The 16536-nt window shown below is 41.4% G+C and overlaps 1 protein-coding gene across 1 annotated transcript; it reads right to left on the reverse strand.

The window, feature by feature from the left end:
- Window positions 1-307: 307 nt before the first annotated feature.
- LOC119419320 (trace amine-associated receptor 13c-like) lies at window positions 308-1387 on the reverse strand. Its single transcript, XM_037686629.1, has 2 exons — window positions 1215-1387; window positions 308-1124 (listed from the first exon to the last, which is right to left on the reverse strand). Exons 1-2 carry the CDS (start codon window positions 1385-1387, stop codon window positions 308-310), a joined length of 990 nt encoding a protein of 329 aa, XP_037542557.1.
- Between the last annotated feature and the right edge of the window lie 15149 nt (window positions 1388-16536).

A 16536-nucleotide genomic window follows, 5' to 3' on the forward strand; every position in this document is an offset into this window, starting at 1 on the left:
GAAAACTATTCTTCATCAAAATCATTGCGTCACATTTTAAAGAAGGTATTTTATTTTATTTCACCCTTATTTATACAGGTTGCCTCACTGCGTTACAAGGACTCATTTTCAAGAGAGATGTGTTTTAGGCAGACAAAATGTAGTGTGCAAGCTGTATTGTTCTTATGAAACCAGACTCCAAGATGTATGGTTAAATGTTTTGTTTACATTAAAAACGTAACCCTCACTCTATTTAGACCACTGAACTTTTGAAATGGGACTGGAAATATTTATTGAAGATTGTCATAGTAGACAGTCTGTTGTTTCTCTATAATATGTTGGCTTCACAGGAGCCATGTTCAAGTATCTGCAGAGTGACAATAAGTTTAGCAGCTTTTCTGAACCAGGGGTAAAACAAAGCATAGATCACAGGGTTTAGACAGGAGTTAAAATAAAAGAGAAAGAAAAAAAAGGATGCATAGGGTGTACTGGTTAAATCACTTTCAACAACAGAATAACAGTAATATGGGCAGTAACATGTTAAAAATACTATTACAAGAACACCAAGTGTCCTAGCTGCTTTTAACTCAGACTTCTTATTTTTTACATTCACTGAGAGCTGCAGTGTGACAGCTGTAATGTGAGAGCGCATGGCACGAGCTTGGGACACAGCCACCACAAAAACCCTTAAGTATAGAACAATGATGATTGTGACAGGAAATATGAAGTTTAATATCAGATCAACAGTTCCTGCAATATAATTAAGAGACATTTCACACTGTCCGATGCAGGAATTTCTTCTGCCAGGTTGAATCAACTCTTCTTTCAAAATCAAAATAATGTAGAAAACATTCCATAGCCAACACAAACAAACACAGCATTTAACCCTTACCAAAGTGATTTTGTTGGGATAATGCAGAGGGTCGACAATAGCGACATAACGGTCAACTGATATAAAAACAATGTTTCCAATTGAAGCACAAAGAACAACACAGGCAACATAGAAATATAATATACATAGGAGGTCCCCAAATAACCAGCATGCAGTGTTTCTAAAGATTTCAACTGGCATCATCAGGAAACAAACCAAGAAGTCTGAGACAGCCAAAGAGAGGAGTAGGATGTTTGTGGGTTTTTGGAGCTGCCTGAAAGGATACACAGAAGTATTATTCAACAACATTCTATAAAACTGAAAAGACTGAATACATTTTGGATTTGTTTTGGGGGTTCTCTGCCTGAAATGGGAGACTGAGATGATGACGAGCAGGTTGAGAGCTGCAGCAATAAGGCAGATGAAGAAGAGCACAGTATTCAGGAGCACAGCTTCAGTCCAGGGAAGTATTGGCTTCTTGCAGGAGCTGTTGAAAAGATGTGGGAAACAGAGTTCTGCACCATTCTGTATCTCCATCATCAGACAGCCTGCTACTCATTTGTACAGCTGATTCATTTATTTATTTATTTTTTTACCTCCACTAGTTCTTGATTAGTCTCAGCTGAACACAGCTATTACATCATCCTTTACGTCACAAAAAATTGTTTTTGTCTCTGTCTTAATTATTTCTTCTCCTTAATTAGCGCCCAGACATTTCTCAACTTGATGGCAATAATTGTTCTGAAATTAAAGTTACCACCTTACATGCCTGTTTTAAAATACTAATATTTTTTCCCTTTTACCCTATCAATCTTTAAAGCTCTCAGCCTTGAAGTACAAATGTTCAAATTTTAAATGACTGTCATTTTCAGAGTGCACCTGGTGATGAGCTGTTGAGATCACGTGAGAGTTGTGCTGCGTTAGTAACATGGCAGGATACTGCTAAACCAAACAAATACTGTTCGATTCAGGTAAAATAAGCCAATATATTAAAATCAAACATAAAAAACATTGTTAATAATAACTTCTGCATATTGTTTCAATAAACCAAACTGGACGAGGAAACCTTGGACAGTCTGGAGAGTTACGTGGACGAGTGTTTTAACAACATCGTGATGGTCAAACCACAAAAAACAGCACATCCATGGCCAAACCAACTCCTAAACGCACGCGTTCAGAGAGCTCAACCAGCATGTCCACCTCTCCAGAGAAAAGTTTCACTGATGTCCTGGACTCTATAGACAAGAAGCTAACCAGCTCAGATGCCCAGCTGGCCCTGGTGGAGGTTCTCCACAAGGAATTCCAAGCACTGAGGGAGTCTCTGGTGTTCAGCCAAGCTCAGGTGGCGTCGCTCGCTGCTGAGAACCAAACTCTGCGGGAAAACATCAAACAACTCACCGAGGGGATGATGTAGCTGTCCATAGAAAACAGAAAAATGAAGGAGTCCATCCTGGACATCCAAGCTCGGAGCATGGAAGACAATCTTGTCTTCTCAGGGATCCCAGAACGAGCAGAGGAGGATGCTGAAGTTACGATCCGTGAGTTTATCCAACATACCATACCATTTTATTTATAAAGCACTTAAAACAGCTACAAGGCCAACCAAAGTGCTGTACAGACAGAACAACAGACAACACACAAAGCAAAATACAAAATGAAGTAAATCAGAATATAGACATAAAAACGATGCAGATAATTAATATGACGACAAACCAGTGTGGAGCGTACAGGTTCAAAACACAGATCCTCTGGTGTTGAATGCTACTGAATAGTAGTGAGTTTTTAAATGGGATTTGAAAACCGAGAGGGAGGGGGCCTGTCTGACAAGCAGAGGTAACTCGTTCCAGAGTCTAGGTCCTGCTACAGAGAAGGCCCTGTCACCTCTGCGCTTAAGACGAGTTCCTGGAACTGTGAGGACCAATTTGTCCGCTGACCTCAGGGAACGTGGTGGGACATACGGTTGTAGAAAATGGCGGGGGGGACACTGTTCAGTGATTTGTAGACATACAGGAGTATTTTGAACTGGATTCGAAGGTGAACCGGTAACCAGTGCAGTGGGGCCAAAACTGGTGTAATGTGCTCTCTTTTGCCTGTACTGGTTAAAAATCGGGCTGCTGCATTCTGGACCAGTTGTAGTCGTGCAATGGAGGTCTGACTGATACCAAACAGGAGTGAATTGCAGTAATCAAGCCTAGATGTAATGAATGCATAGATTTCAGTCTCCAGGTTATTTTTGGACAATATGGGCTTTAGTTTAGACAGCCGCCTCAGTTGGAAGAAACATGATTTAACAATCATGTTTACATGATTGTTAAGTTTCAGGGAAGTGTCTATTATCACGCCCAGATTAGTGACTCTTTGTTTTTCTGACAGGGATAAAGTGGAAAGGTCGATGCAGTGGTTTGTGATCGTGTCATTGGGAGGGAACAACATGACTTCAGACTTCTTTTCATTGAAACTTAAGAAGTTTAAAGCCATCCAGTCCCTGATGTCAGCCAGGCAGTCGAGCAGAGGTTGAATAGAGCATGTAACATTGTGTCTTAGGGGGAAGTAAATTTGACAGTCGTCGGCGTAGAAGTGAAAGGGTATGTTGTGTTTCCGTAAAATAGCACAAAGTGGCAGCAGTGTGGGATTCCTAGTCTTTCCTACCTCTACTTCCTTCCTACACAGTCAACGAGCACCTAATGGATCACACCTGCACCTGATTCCTGACCAGTACCTGCTGCACTATTTAAACCCGTGCCAGACGTTCAGCCAATGCTTGCGCATTGATTGCCTTTGGTAAATCAGCGAAAGCCTTCACGTGTACTTTGGTGAATCCTGACTAACCTTTGTGATTTTCTGTCCGTCTGCCAGTTCTGCCTCGTCCTGTTTTCTCGGCTCCCCCCTGACTCCTTGGCTGCTCTGGTCCTCTGAACCTGCACACCAGCATTACCCACTCAAGGCCCAACATTGGACTCTTCCATCCGACACCATCTGCAACCGAACCAACCGTAAGGAAGGATTTCATAAACAGAATAATTATTTATTGGACCATCTCTTTGGGATCAATTACTCACCCAATCTCCTATTTCCCTCCGCAGCCCAGCCTCCAGTTTTTCCTGCATTGTAAATAAATATCACTTTTTTTGTTTTACCTGAGTCTCGAGTCTATTCAGTCTGCCATTTTGGGGTCATTAATACTCAGAATCATGTTAGAATGCTCAAGCCACTCAGACCCTCAAGGCATGACTGAAGAGAGTCCGATAACTCAGGCCTTAAGATCACAAAGTACCTGTATTGATAATCATGATCATACCCTCCAGCAGATCCTCGCACAGCAGCAGGAGCTCGGCAACATGATCCACAACATCGGGCAACAGCTTTCCACCCTGGCAGGAGCTGCAAGGGGCCCATCCCCTGTCAGCCAACCCGAACCCCTCGCTGTGCCTATGACCCCCTGCACCTGAGAACCAGACGTGCGGCCATCAGAATTCTTTGAAGGTGACTCCAAGAAGATGTTTGGAGACTTCCTCCTGCAGTGTGACCTTGCGTTCAGCCAGGCTCCTATCAGGTACGCTTCCGACTCGTCCCGGATCACGTATATTGTAAGTGCCCTCAAAGGTGAGGCTCTAAGATGGGCACACGCGCACCTTCGCTCCCGCCCCATTGCTTCCCTGCCGTACGCTGTTTTCATTAAAGAGTTGTGATTAGCCTTTGATCACCCGTTGCTCCAAGAGGAAGCGGAACAAAGACTATTCACGATTCGACAGGGGTCAAGATCTGTCTCTGAGTTCTCCATCCGCTTCCGCACTATTGCGGAAGAGTCCGGTTGGGATAAAGTCGCGCTAAGGGGCGCCTTTCTAAATGCCCTAAATGACAACATCAAAGACCAAATTGTAACTTGTGAGTCCCCCCGAGACTTGGATGAGCTTATTAGTCTCGCGATCCGCATTGACAACAGGATCAGAGAACGTAATATGGAAAAAAGCTATAAGTTCCGTAGCTTCCTTGAAACCGGAAATAAATTTTCAGCTCCACTCTCAACATCCTCCGAACCAGAACCTATGCAGGTGGGACGGACAAAATTATCTCCAGAGGAGAAACAGCGGAGATTTGTGGCCAATGAGTGTATGTACTGTGGCAAAACTGGCCATTACGTGAGAGATTGTCAGCTCCTGTTAAAAGGGAAGCATCCCCAGTAGTTCAGGAGATACTGGTTGGTAACATTGCTTTTTCTCCTGACCACAATTTTTATTTACCTGCTATCCTGTGTGTTGCAAATACAATTTTTTCTACTCAGGCCCTGATAGATTCGGGGGCCGAACAGAATCTCATCAGTGCAAACCTTGTACAGAAACTTAACATTCCAACTGTTCCTCTGAATCAGAATATCAACGTGGCTGCACTCACTGGTCAGACCATTTCCTCCAGCTCCCTCAGGACTCGCCCTCTCCATCTAGTCCTCTCAGGTAATCACCATGAATTTACTGAATTTTTTGTTTTTGAATCCACTAGACCCCAACTCATTCTGGGTTACACATGGCTTAATAAACACAGCCCTCTTATCAACTGGAGGAGTAAGCAAATCGAAAGGTTGGGGGAGGGCTGTTCTAGTGAATGTTTACGTTCTGCCATTTCTCCTGGGTCCTTTCCGCTCCCAACCTCTGAAGAGATTGACCTCTCTAAGGTTCCTCCTGAGTACCATTCTCTAGCCCCAGTTTTTAGCAAACAGGAGGCCTTATCCTTACCACCCCATAGACCATACGATTGCCCCATAGATCTTCTTCCTGGTGCTCCCCTGCCCTCCAGTAGACTATACAACCTGTCGGGCCCGGAAAGAGAGTCTATGAGGAAATATATTGACGAATCCCTAAGGGCTGGTATTATTCGTCCCTCTACATCCCCCCTCGGTGCTGGTTTCTTCTTTGTCTCTAAGAAGGAAAAGACACTAAGGCCCTGCATAGACTTCAGAGGGCTTATCCAGATCACCGTTAAAAACAAGTATCCCCTTCCCCTGATGGACTCTGCTTGCAACCAACTACAGGATGCTAAAATATTTACAAAATTGGACCTACGTAACGCTTACCACTTGGTACGAATTCGGGAGGGGGATGAATGGAAAACTGCTTTTAAGACTCCTTTAGGCCATTTTGAATATCTCGTAATGCCCTTTGGACTCATCAATGAACCTGCCGTTTTTCAAAATCTTATCAATGATGTGTTAAGGGATTTTTTAAACGTGTTCGTTTTTGTCTATTTGGATGACATCTTGATTTTCTCCAAGGACCCCTCTCAACACACGGGATATGTTAAGGCAGTTCTGCAGAGACTCCTGGAGAACAAGCTGTTTGTGAAGGCAGAAAAATGTGAGTTCCACATATCATCTATAACCTTTCTGGGCCTTATCTTCGAGGAGGGGCAGGTTCACTCAGACCCAGAGAAGATTAAGGCTGTGACGGACTGGCCTACACCCCAGGACCGCAAACAACTTCAACGCTTCCTGGGGTTCTCGAATTTCTACCGATGATTCATCCAGAATTACAGTAAGGTAGCCATGCCTCTCACCCAACTCACATCACCTTCCCACAAATTATCTTGGTCCCCCAAGGCTGAGAACGCCTTCCAGACCCTGAAGCATCTCTTTTCATCAGCTCCGATCTTGTCCTATCCTGACCCCCACCGACAATTCATAGTGGAGGTGGACGCTTCGGACATGGGGGCTGGTGCAGTTCTCTCCCAAAAATCCTCAGATGGTAAGATGCATCCATGTGCTTTCTTCTCCTGATGGTTGTCACCAGCTGAAAGAAATTATGATGTGGGCAACCGTGAATTGCTGGCCATAAAAATGGCTTTGGAGGAGTGGAGGCACTGGCTAGAGGGAGCAGAACACCCATTCATCATCCGAACCGATCACAAGAACCTGGCCTACATTCAGGGGGCCAAGAGACTTAATGCTCGTCAAGCTCGTTGGTCACTGTTTTTTGCCCGGTTCAATTTCTCTATCACCTACATCCCCGGTACTCGCAATATTAAACCTGATGCACTCTCTCCACAGTTTTCTTCATCTGAGGAACCTAAGGTACCTGAGAATATCCTCCCTCGATCTTGCAGGGTGGGAGTTATGACTTGGGCCATCGAAAAGGAGATCCTCGACGCCCAAAAGGAAGACCCCGATCCTGGCATTGGCCCCCCAGGGAAACTTTTTGTCCCTGCAACGGTGAGAAGTAAGGTCCTTCATTGGGTTCATGCTGCAAAATTTTCTTGTCACCCGGGCATTAGGCGCACCCTCCTCCTTACAAAGAGACATTTCTGGTGGCCCAACATGGACAAGGACATCAAGGGGTATGTAGCAGCATGTTCTACCTGTTCATGCAACAAGAACAACAACCAACCTCCGGCGGGTTTTCTTCTCCCCCTACCCTGCCCTGGACGCCCCTGGTCTCACATTGCCCTTGACTTTGTCACTGGTCTCCCTGTATCAGAAGGTAACTGCAATTTGCACTATTGTTGACCGTTTCTCAAAGGCTGCTCACTTTATCCCTTTGGTTAAACTCCCCTCAGCATCAGAGACTGCTCAGATCCTTGTAAAACATGTTTTTCGTCTGCACGGGATCCCTCTTGACATTGTTTCTGACAGGGGTCCACAGTTTACTTCCCAAGTATGGAAATCCTTCTGTCAAGCTCTAGGCACCACCTCCATTTTGACCTCGGGGTACCACCCCCAATCGAATGGACAGACTGAAAGGTGTAACCAGGACCTGGAAACAGCCCTCAGATGTGTGATTGAAAACAACCCCACTACCTGGAGTCAACATCTACCATGGGTGGAGTATGCACATAATTCTCACACTTCTTCTTCTACCGGCCTGTCTCCTTTTGAAGCTTCCCTAGGATACTCCCCTCCCCTGTTTCCCACCCAGGAGTCTGAAATTTCTGTCCCCTCTGTTCAGCATCACCTCCGTCGGTGTCGCAGGATTTGGCGCCAGACCAGAGCAGCCCTCCTCCATACTGCTGACCAGAACAGAAAGTTTGCTGATCGACACCGTTCCGCTGCTCCCAGGTACCAAGTGGGTCAGAAGGTATGGTTGTCCACTAAGGACATCAAGTTAAAGGACACCCCCAAGAAACTGGCTCCCAGATTCATTGGCCCCTTCCCCATAACCAGGATCATAAATACTTCTGCTGTCCGCCTTCAATTGCCCTCTACGATGAGAATTCACCCCACATTTCATGTTTCTCAAGTGAAACCTGTTTCCAAGAGTCCCCTGAACCCCCTTCCCAACTCTCCTCCTCCCCCTCGATTAATTGATGATCACCCTGCCTTTACAGTAAGACGACTGTTGGATGTCCGTCGCAGGGGTCGAGGTCTCCAGTATTTTTTTTTTTTGATTTTTTATCTTATAAAACAAGCAAATGATAATAGTACAATTAACATTATTTTCCAATAAACAACATAATCCCCAAAGTAAAAAAATATAACAAAAAATAAATAAATAAATAAAAAAAATAATAAAAAAAATAAATGAATGTATGTGACTAAATTAAAATAAAAAAAAAAATAAAAAAAATAAATAAATAAATAACAGCATATATCTATATAATAAAATAAGATAAGATAAAGCTCAGCTCCAAGCATCCTTTTCTGAATTATTTTCCCTTGTAATGTCTCAGAAATTCAGTTAACGGTGACCATATTTCTTCAAAGTCTAATCCTTTACCTCTGACGATATAAGTAAGTTGTTCCAGTACAATACAAGATGCCATCTCCTTCACCCACACATGATTTGAGGGTACATCCATTTTCTTCCAGTACAAAGATATTAACCTCCTGGCCTGCAGGAGTCCAAAGTCAATCAATTTTAACTGTCTGGAAATAAAAACACAATCCTCTGGGTATATACCTAACACACACATTTTTACATCAACAGGTATATTTACTCTAACAATCTTAGACAAAGTTTGTATAACTGATTCCCAGTAGTGCTGTATCTTTGGACAGCTCCATACACAATGCAGCAGAGTACCCTTTTCATCTAAACATTTAGTACAGCTGTCTGGAATGTCAGGGGACCAGCGATTCAGCCTGACTGGGGTTATGTAGGTTCTCATCAACCATTTGTATTGAAGGAGTTTCATCCTTGTGTTAATTGATTGTTTTTGAGCTTTTAAACATGCAGCTTCCCAGTCTGCCTCCTCTATCTCATCTTGGATGTCCGATTTCCATGCATCCAATTTATCGGTGGTAGACTCCTTATCATGTGTTAGTAGAGCTGTATAAAATAAAGAAATATGACCTCTCCTCTCCAAATTTTGCAGTATAATATTCTCCAAGTATGATAATGGTGGTTCAGAGACAATCTGTTTATATTTTGACTTAATGAAATGTTTAACTTGTAAGTATTTAAAAAAATGTTTCTTTGGAATGTTGTATATTTGGCATAACTGATCAAATGTGAGAAGGGTACCATCTTTATAAAGGTCTGCCACCTTCTGTACTCCTTTATCTGCCCAGATTTTAAAACACCCATCCGCTCTTCCTGCCTTAAAACAAGAGTTGCCCCAAAGAGGTGAAAAACGAGAGATGGGAGAATTATCTCCCACATATTGATGGGTCTTGTACCAGATACTTATTGTGTTTTTTAAAAAAGGGTTATTGGTCATTTTTCCCAGATTTTTTGGGCTTGCAGAATATAAATACAGATTTAATTTAAGATTTGTTACTGATGTTTGTTCAATTTTTACCCAGGCTGGAGGTGTCCCAGAAGAAAAGTAGAACATGGCTGAACGCAACTGTGCAGACCAGTAATACAATTTAAAATTAGGGAGTTGTAACCCCCCTCTTTCATATGGCAGGTACAGCAGGCGAAGTCTTAATCTAGGTTTTTTGTTATTCCAAATGAATCTGTTAAATATACTATTTAACTCTTCAAAGAATAATTTGGGAAGAGGTAAAGGAAGTGATTGAAACAGATATAAAAATTTTGGTAATATGTTCATTTTGATCATGTTTATACGGCCAATCATTGATATGGGCATTATCATCCATTTATTTAGAGACTCCTTCACGTCATTAATCAAAGGGTCATAATTTGTTGATACAATGGTTTTGACGTCTGGAGTGATTTTAACTCCAAGATACACAAATCCCTCCCTTGCATTAATAAACGGGGTTTGTATAGTTGGATTCATTCTTTCATCCTTGTTCAGAAGTAACATGGAGGATTTTGAGTCATTTATATTATAGCCGGAGAATCGTCCAAATAGCTCCATTTGTTGCATTAAATTTGGTATGCTAATGCTCAGCTTTGTCATAAAAACAATCAGGTCATCAGCATACAGGGCCAACCTATGCTCTTGATCTCCTACCTGGATACCGAATAAGTCTGTTTGCGTTCTGATCATCACGGCCAGGGGTTCTATAGCCAGGATAAATAACATTGGAGATAAGGGACATCCCTGGCGTGTAGAACATTCCAATGTGATAGGTTTAGAGACCATATTGTTTGTTAAAACACTGGCTTTAGGATCTGTATACAAAAGTTTGACCCATTTAAAAAAGTTTTTTCCAAATCCATATCTCGGGAGGACGTTAAATAAATATGACCACTCTATTCTGTCAAAGGCCTGACGAGCATCAAGTGATAATAAAGCTGTATCCTTAGCATTAAATTTCTCATGAATTATATTTAGAACTCTTCTTATATTATGGAACCCCTGGCGTTTTGGTACAAAGCCATTTTGATCATTATGAACCAGAAGTGATATATAGGGGTCTAATCTTCTTGCTAAAACTTTACACAGTATTTTAGTATCAACCCCCATCAGACTTATCGGTCTGAATGATGAGCACTCTTCAGGAGGTTTACCAGGTTTCAATATCAAAATAATCATTGCCTGTCTCAGAGTGGGCGGGAGAGACTCGTTTTGAAATGCTTCTTCATACATGTTAAAAAGCGGAATTATTAATTTTTCTTGGAAGGTTTTGTAAAATTCAATCGAGAAGCCATCTGGCCCGGGTGCCTTACCACTGTTGATGCTTTTGATGGCCTGTGATATCTCTTCAATAGTTAGATTTCTGTCTAATTCCTGCTTTGTGTCCTCTGTTAATGTTTGAAACTGAAGTTGGTCTAAAAATATGTCTCGTTCTTCTGATGTCTGTAAGCATTCTGATTTATACAAATTTTCATAAAATTCTTTAAAACTATCATTAATTTCAGATGGATCTACTGTTACATTTCCTGAAGAGGTCTTAATACTATTAATTGCTCTTTCACTTTGCATTTTCTTAATTCTCCATGCCAAGAGTTTTCCTGCTTTCTCGTCTTGGTCATAATAAGACTGTTTTAGCCACATTAAACTTTTTGCTGCTGCATCAGAAGACAATTTATTATACTCAGTTCTCAAACGTAACAATTCACCTTGCTTTATTGCATCCTCACTAATGTTTAATTCTAACTCTAAAGATTTGATCTGTTCATCCAGAGTTTCCATTCGTTTTCTTTGTTGTTTATTCTTTGTACTCGTAAAGCCAATAATCTCTCCTCTAATATATGCTTTGAATCCCTCCCATCTCACCGAGGCACAGGTTTGATCTGTGTTTAACTCGAAGTAATTATCTATTTTCTTCCCTATAAATTTAATAAAATCTGGATTCTGTAGCCATCTTGCTTGAAACCTCCAGTTTGGGGGGTTATGGGTAAATTTTTCTATGTGAATATTCAGTGAGATTGCTGCATGATCACTGATCACGATGCTATCATACTGACATTGTTTGATTTTTGATAAGAGCTCTCTTGAAACAAGGAAGTAATCTATTCGTGAGCGGGATTTATGAATGCTTGAATGACAAGAAAATTCTATTTTATTAGGATTTTGTTCCCTCCACACTTCCACTAAGTTGATATCTAAGATATACTGATTTATTAATTGTCTAGTTTGTACTTTGTAGATATCTGAGCCAGTTGAGCGATCTTTACTTGGGTTTAGAGTGCAATTAAAATCTCCTCCTATTATATAAAATCCTTGCAGATCAGCTAAAGTAAGGAATAGGTCTTCAAAAAATTTAGGTTTATTTTCATTTGGGCCATACAAACTCACTAAGTTTAAAGTAAATGAGAGGATAGTACCTTGAACAATTACATACCTACCAGTGGGATCTTTTATTATTTTCATTATTTGGAATGGTATGGTTCTATGAATCAAGATAATTACACCTCTTGCATAAGTATTGAATGACGCGTGTATCACCTGGCCAGGCCATCTGTTCTTTACAGGCTTTAATTCACCATCTGTAAGGTGTGTTTCTTGAAGAAAGATTATTTTTGATTTCAGTTGTTTGATCCTGTTTATAACCTGTTTCAGTTTAACTGGTTTTCTGAGTCCCCTGACATTCCAACTTGTGATTTTTATATCAGAGACATTCTGGGTATTTACTTGTTCCATATTTGGTGTTCTTGTTATGTAGCATTAATATAATCACACATGATGCTGATGCTGAGCTAATACAAATTTTAAACAAGTTTTGAATAGCATAAAATAAAAAAATAAAGAAATAAAGAAAACCCTGGAGTTGACGCATAACAAAGTCACCCCCCCCCCCCACCCTTACTCAGACTAATAAACTGGGGCCTGTGCTAATCCACAAAAAAAAAGTGGAGTAGCCGAACTATAAGAACCCAATTTAGGAAGCAATAGTGGTGTCTGGCAACCGTGCACACACCATATTCAAAGACATGAACATAACTAACCCATACAGACATGTTAACGTTTCAGATTAATCACAAAATTAAGTAATTGAACAGCAGCATCTCTTATAATACCTTACCTCTCAGATGAATACAGATTAACCAAAGTATGTTACATTAATGTGTTAGAGGGAAGATAACACACACACACACACACACACACACATTTATAGTCCCGTTGTAGAACATACTGTATTTTCAGAATAGGAAGAGAAGAATAAAATGAAATTTCCTTAGCTGCTAGTGTTCAATAAATAAAAAACTAATTAGCAAAAAGAACAAATGTTATAACTCAGTTAACACACAGATTTAACACTCATGTTAGGAACAGCTGATCCTGGGGATCAGGAAGTGAAGCGCTCACCACCACCGTTAGTCCTGTCCAGTGCGTGTCTGTTGATAGAAATCCTTGGCCTCCTTCGGAGATGAGAACAGATGTATCTTCCCATTGTGAAGGATCCTCATCTTACATGGATTATACTGAAATCCGCGGAACATTCCTTTATCAGTGAACTCTTTTCTGATGGTGTTGAACTCGGCTCGTTGCCGGATGGTCTCAGCTGAGAGGTCCTGGGCAAAAAAAAGTTTGTTTCCGTCATGCTCGATGTTACGTTGTTTTGTGGAGCAGAAAACAAACTCTCGATCTTGGAAATTCAGGAATCTGATAAGGACAGCTCTATGTTGGTTTGGTTTTGGAGCTGCCCAGGTGCGGTGAGCCCTCTCGATGGTAAACGATCTGTCGGTCTCCAGCCAACGCGGCAGCATCTCCCGTACAAACTCCAGCAGCGACCGCTGGCCTTCGGCGTTCTCCCTGAGCCCAAACAAGCGCAGATTCTTCCTTCGGCCTCGGTTCTCCAGGTCGTCAGCCTTTGCCTCCAGGTAGGATATCCGCTTCAAAGCTTTGTTGAGATCCGCTGTGCTTTTTTCAAGGATTTCTTCTGCTGACATGATTCTGGTTTCAGCTTCCTCCAGTCGTGTAACATTAGCAGCTACATTTAGCTTTACCTCCGTCATGTTTTTCTCCAGGGCAGCGACTGATTTAGTTATGTCACCCATACGATTATCTATGCTGTCCAGTTTGGTTCCAAACCCACTGAACTCGGAGCGAAGTGACCGAAGTTCAGCTAACACCATGCTAATGTCGCTCATGCTATTGCTAGCAGCTCCCTCGTTGTCTTGACTTGGCGTCGAAATATCAGTTTTAGCTGGTTTTTGGGAGCCGCACTGTCGGGTGAAAATATCACAGTCCTTAACAGTAGTTGGTTTTGGCATTTTCCTATTCAGCTTAAGTTCCTAATTCTGGGTTATTCTGGGTTTTAAGTGCAGGTTACACGGAGCATCCACTTTAAGCGTCCATCTTGGTCCGCCTCACCTTGGTTCCAGGTCTCCAGTATTTAGTTGACTGGGAGGGGTATGGCCCTGAAGAACACTCTTGGGTACCCAGATCTTTTATTCTCGACCACACTCTGATCTCTACCTTCTTTAAAGAACATCCCCATAAGAAATCGCCAAGAGGCGATGTTTAAGAGAGGGGCACTGTGGGATTCCTAGTCTTTCCTACCTCTACTTCCTTCCTACACAGTCAACAAGCACCTAATGGATCACACCTGCACCTGATTCCTGACCAGTACCTGCTGCACTATTTAAACCCGTGCCAGACGTTCAGCCAACGCTTGAGCATTGATTGCCTTTGGTAAATCAGCGAAAGCCTTCACGTGTACTTTGGTGAATCCTGACTAACCTTTGTGATTTTCTGTCCGTGTGCCAGTTCTGCCTCGTCCTGTTTTCTCGGCTCCCTCCTGACTCCTTGGCTGCTCTGGTCCTCCGAACCTGCACACCAGCATTACCCACTCAAGGCCCAACATTGGACTCTTCCATCCGACACCATCTGCAACCGAACCAACCGTAAGGAAGGATTTCATAAACAGAATAATTATTTATTGGACCATCTCTTTGGGATCAATTACTCACCCAATCTCCTATTTCCCTCCGCAGCCCAGCCTCCAGTTTTTCCTGCATTGTAAATAAATATCACTTTTTTGTTTTACCTGAGTCTCGAGTCTATTCAGTCTGCCATTTTGGGGTCATTAATACTCAGAATCATGTTAAGCAGGTATAAAGAGAATAGGAGGGGACCCAGAATGGACCCGTGCGGAACCCCCCATTTATGCTCTGCCGCTGCAGAACTAAAATCCTTGATGCAGACACAAAAGGATCTGTCAGTGAGGTAGGATCTGAACCAATTGAGGGCTGATCCTGTGACGCCCACCCACTGCTCCAACCTAGCAATGAGGATCTCATGGTCGATGGTGTCAAAAGTGGCTGTGAGATCCAATAGGACAAGCAGCACAGAATCACCAGTATCTGTGGATTAAAAGATGTCATTAAAGACCTTCAATAGGGAAGTTTCAGTGCTGTGGAGAGGTTTAAAGCCAGATTAGAATAGCTCTAAGATTGTGTGATCCTCCAGGAAGCACTTCAACTGGGACTCGACTATTTTCCTCCAGTATTTTAGAAAAAATAGGAGTCTGGAGACAGGCCTGAAGAAGGGAGCAGCCGAAAGAAGGGAAAAAATAAATAAATAAAATGTTTGTTGTTGTGGTTTCTCGGTTTTGTCGCTTTTTTCCCCGCAGGTCTAGAGGCAGACTTCACTGATGTTGATTTGTGTTCTCTTTATACCTCTTTCTCTCCTCTATTCCTATCTCCTTTCCCATTTAACCCTTCTCCCACTTTTCTGCTTTGTTTTTTCATCCTCGTGTCCATTACATCTGAAACAAACCCAAAGCAAATTCTAATAATGTTTTATATATATATTAAGCAGAGCATTACAGCCAGCCATAATGCTCTGCTTGTGAAAGTAAATCTGTTGGGCATCACTTTGACACTCAGACAATAATTCTGAGTGTCACAATGTCGTACAGGACAAGGGAAAAAAAAAGAAAAAAAAGACGTCACTTTCTTAAGAGCCTTTAGTTTTACAACACTCCACATGTCTTTTTTTAAGTTAAGAACTTGTGGAGTTTTTTAAACCTATTGTTTAATAAATTTTGAGACTGAGAACTTGATAAAAATAAGAGTAAGATTTATTGATTTCTTCTGCAGAAGGAGAGAACACATGGAATGGAAACACAGCCCAAGAATTCCTGTATGTTCTCTAAAAAACATGAGCAATGCCGCTTTATTTATACATCTTCACATGTAACAGATCTTGCTTTGATATAACAAATATAACAGATTTGCAATCTTACCAGAGAAAAAAACAGACAGTATGTTTGTGGTCAGTGACTGGTTCTGGAGCTAGGTTTGAGAAACTGAAGTTACAAGGCTTCACACACTGATGCTGAAGGGATTTAGCTGATAAGATTTAACAGAGTGTGATATAAAGTAAATGACCAATAAGTGTGATGATAAACTTCATGAGCAAAATAAACTGGTATCAGTGTTTTACATTTCCACAAAGTACTGATCCTTTCTGAGACTCAGAGCTAAAACTGCAGGCAAATATTTTAATTATCATTATGAAGTAAAGTGTAAATTGAGTAAACATATCAAACTTTTATATTAACAACCCAGAAAATATCAACAATTCCTCCCTTTTGTTCCTTCAGGAACAACTACAATAAAACAAGTATTTACAGACAGAAAATCAGAAATTGATAAAAGTAACATCAAGGCACATGTATCATATGGAGTATGGTTTAACATATGGCTATCATAAACATCAGTTAGAAATCTGCTAAGGCTGTTTTTGTGGGGGATAGATCCCTGTAATGAGAGCAAGCAAAAGTAAAAGAAATCATAAAAATAAAACAACAAAATTGTGAAAAGCAAAGAATAATAAAAACAGATATTTACATAATGGTTGTCTTCTTGTTGGTCAGGACAAAAACAGTAGAGTGGGTGGGTGGGTTACACTTATTGGAATCAGGATTGACATTGTTATGTAACAGAGCATAGTTT

This window comes from Nematolebias whitei, chromosome 13 (genome assembly GCF_014905685.2).
Source record: "Nematolebias whitei isolate Nwh7 chromosome 13, NemWhi1, whole genome shotgun sequence".
NCBI classification, from domain to species: domain Eukaryota; kingdom Metazoa; phylum Chordata; class Actinopteri; order Cyprinodontiformes; family Rivulidae; genus Nematolebias; species Nematolebias whitei.

What these genes read in the sequence shown, in the direction of transcription:
- LOC119419320 (XM_037686629.1), bottom strand. Translation starts at nt 1,387, where the DNA reads ATGGAGATACAGAATGGTGCAGAACTCTGTTTCCCACATCTTTTCAAC. An exon ending in ATCTCAGTCTCCCATTTCAG is followed by an intron (nt 1,125 to 1,214) that starts GCAGAGAACCCC and finishes GTATCCTTTCAG; the next exon opens with GCAGCTCCAAAAACCCACAA.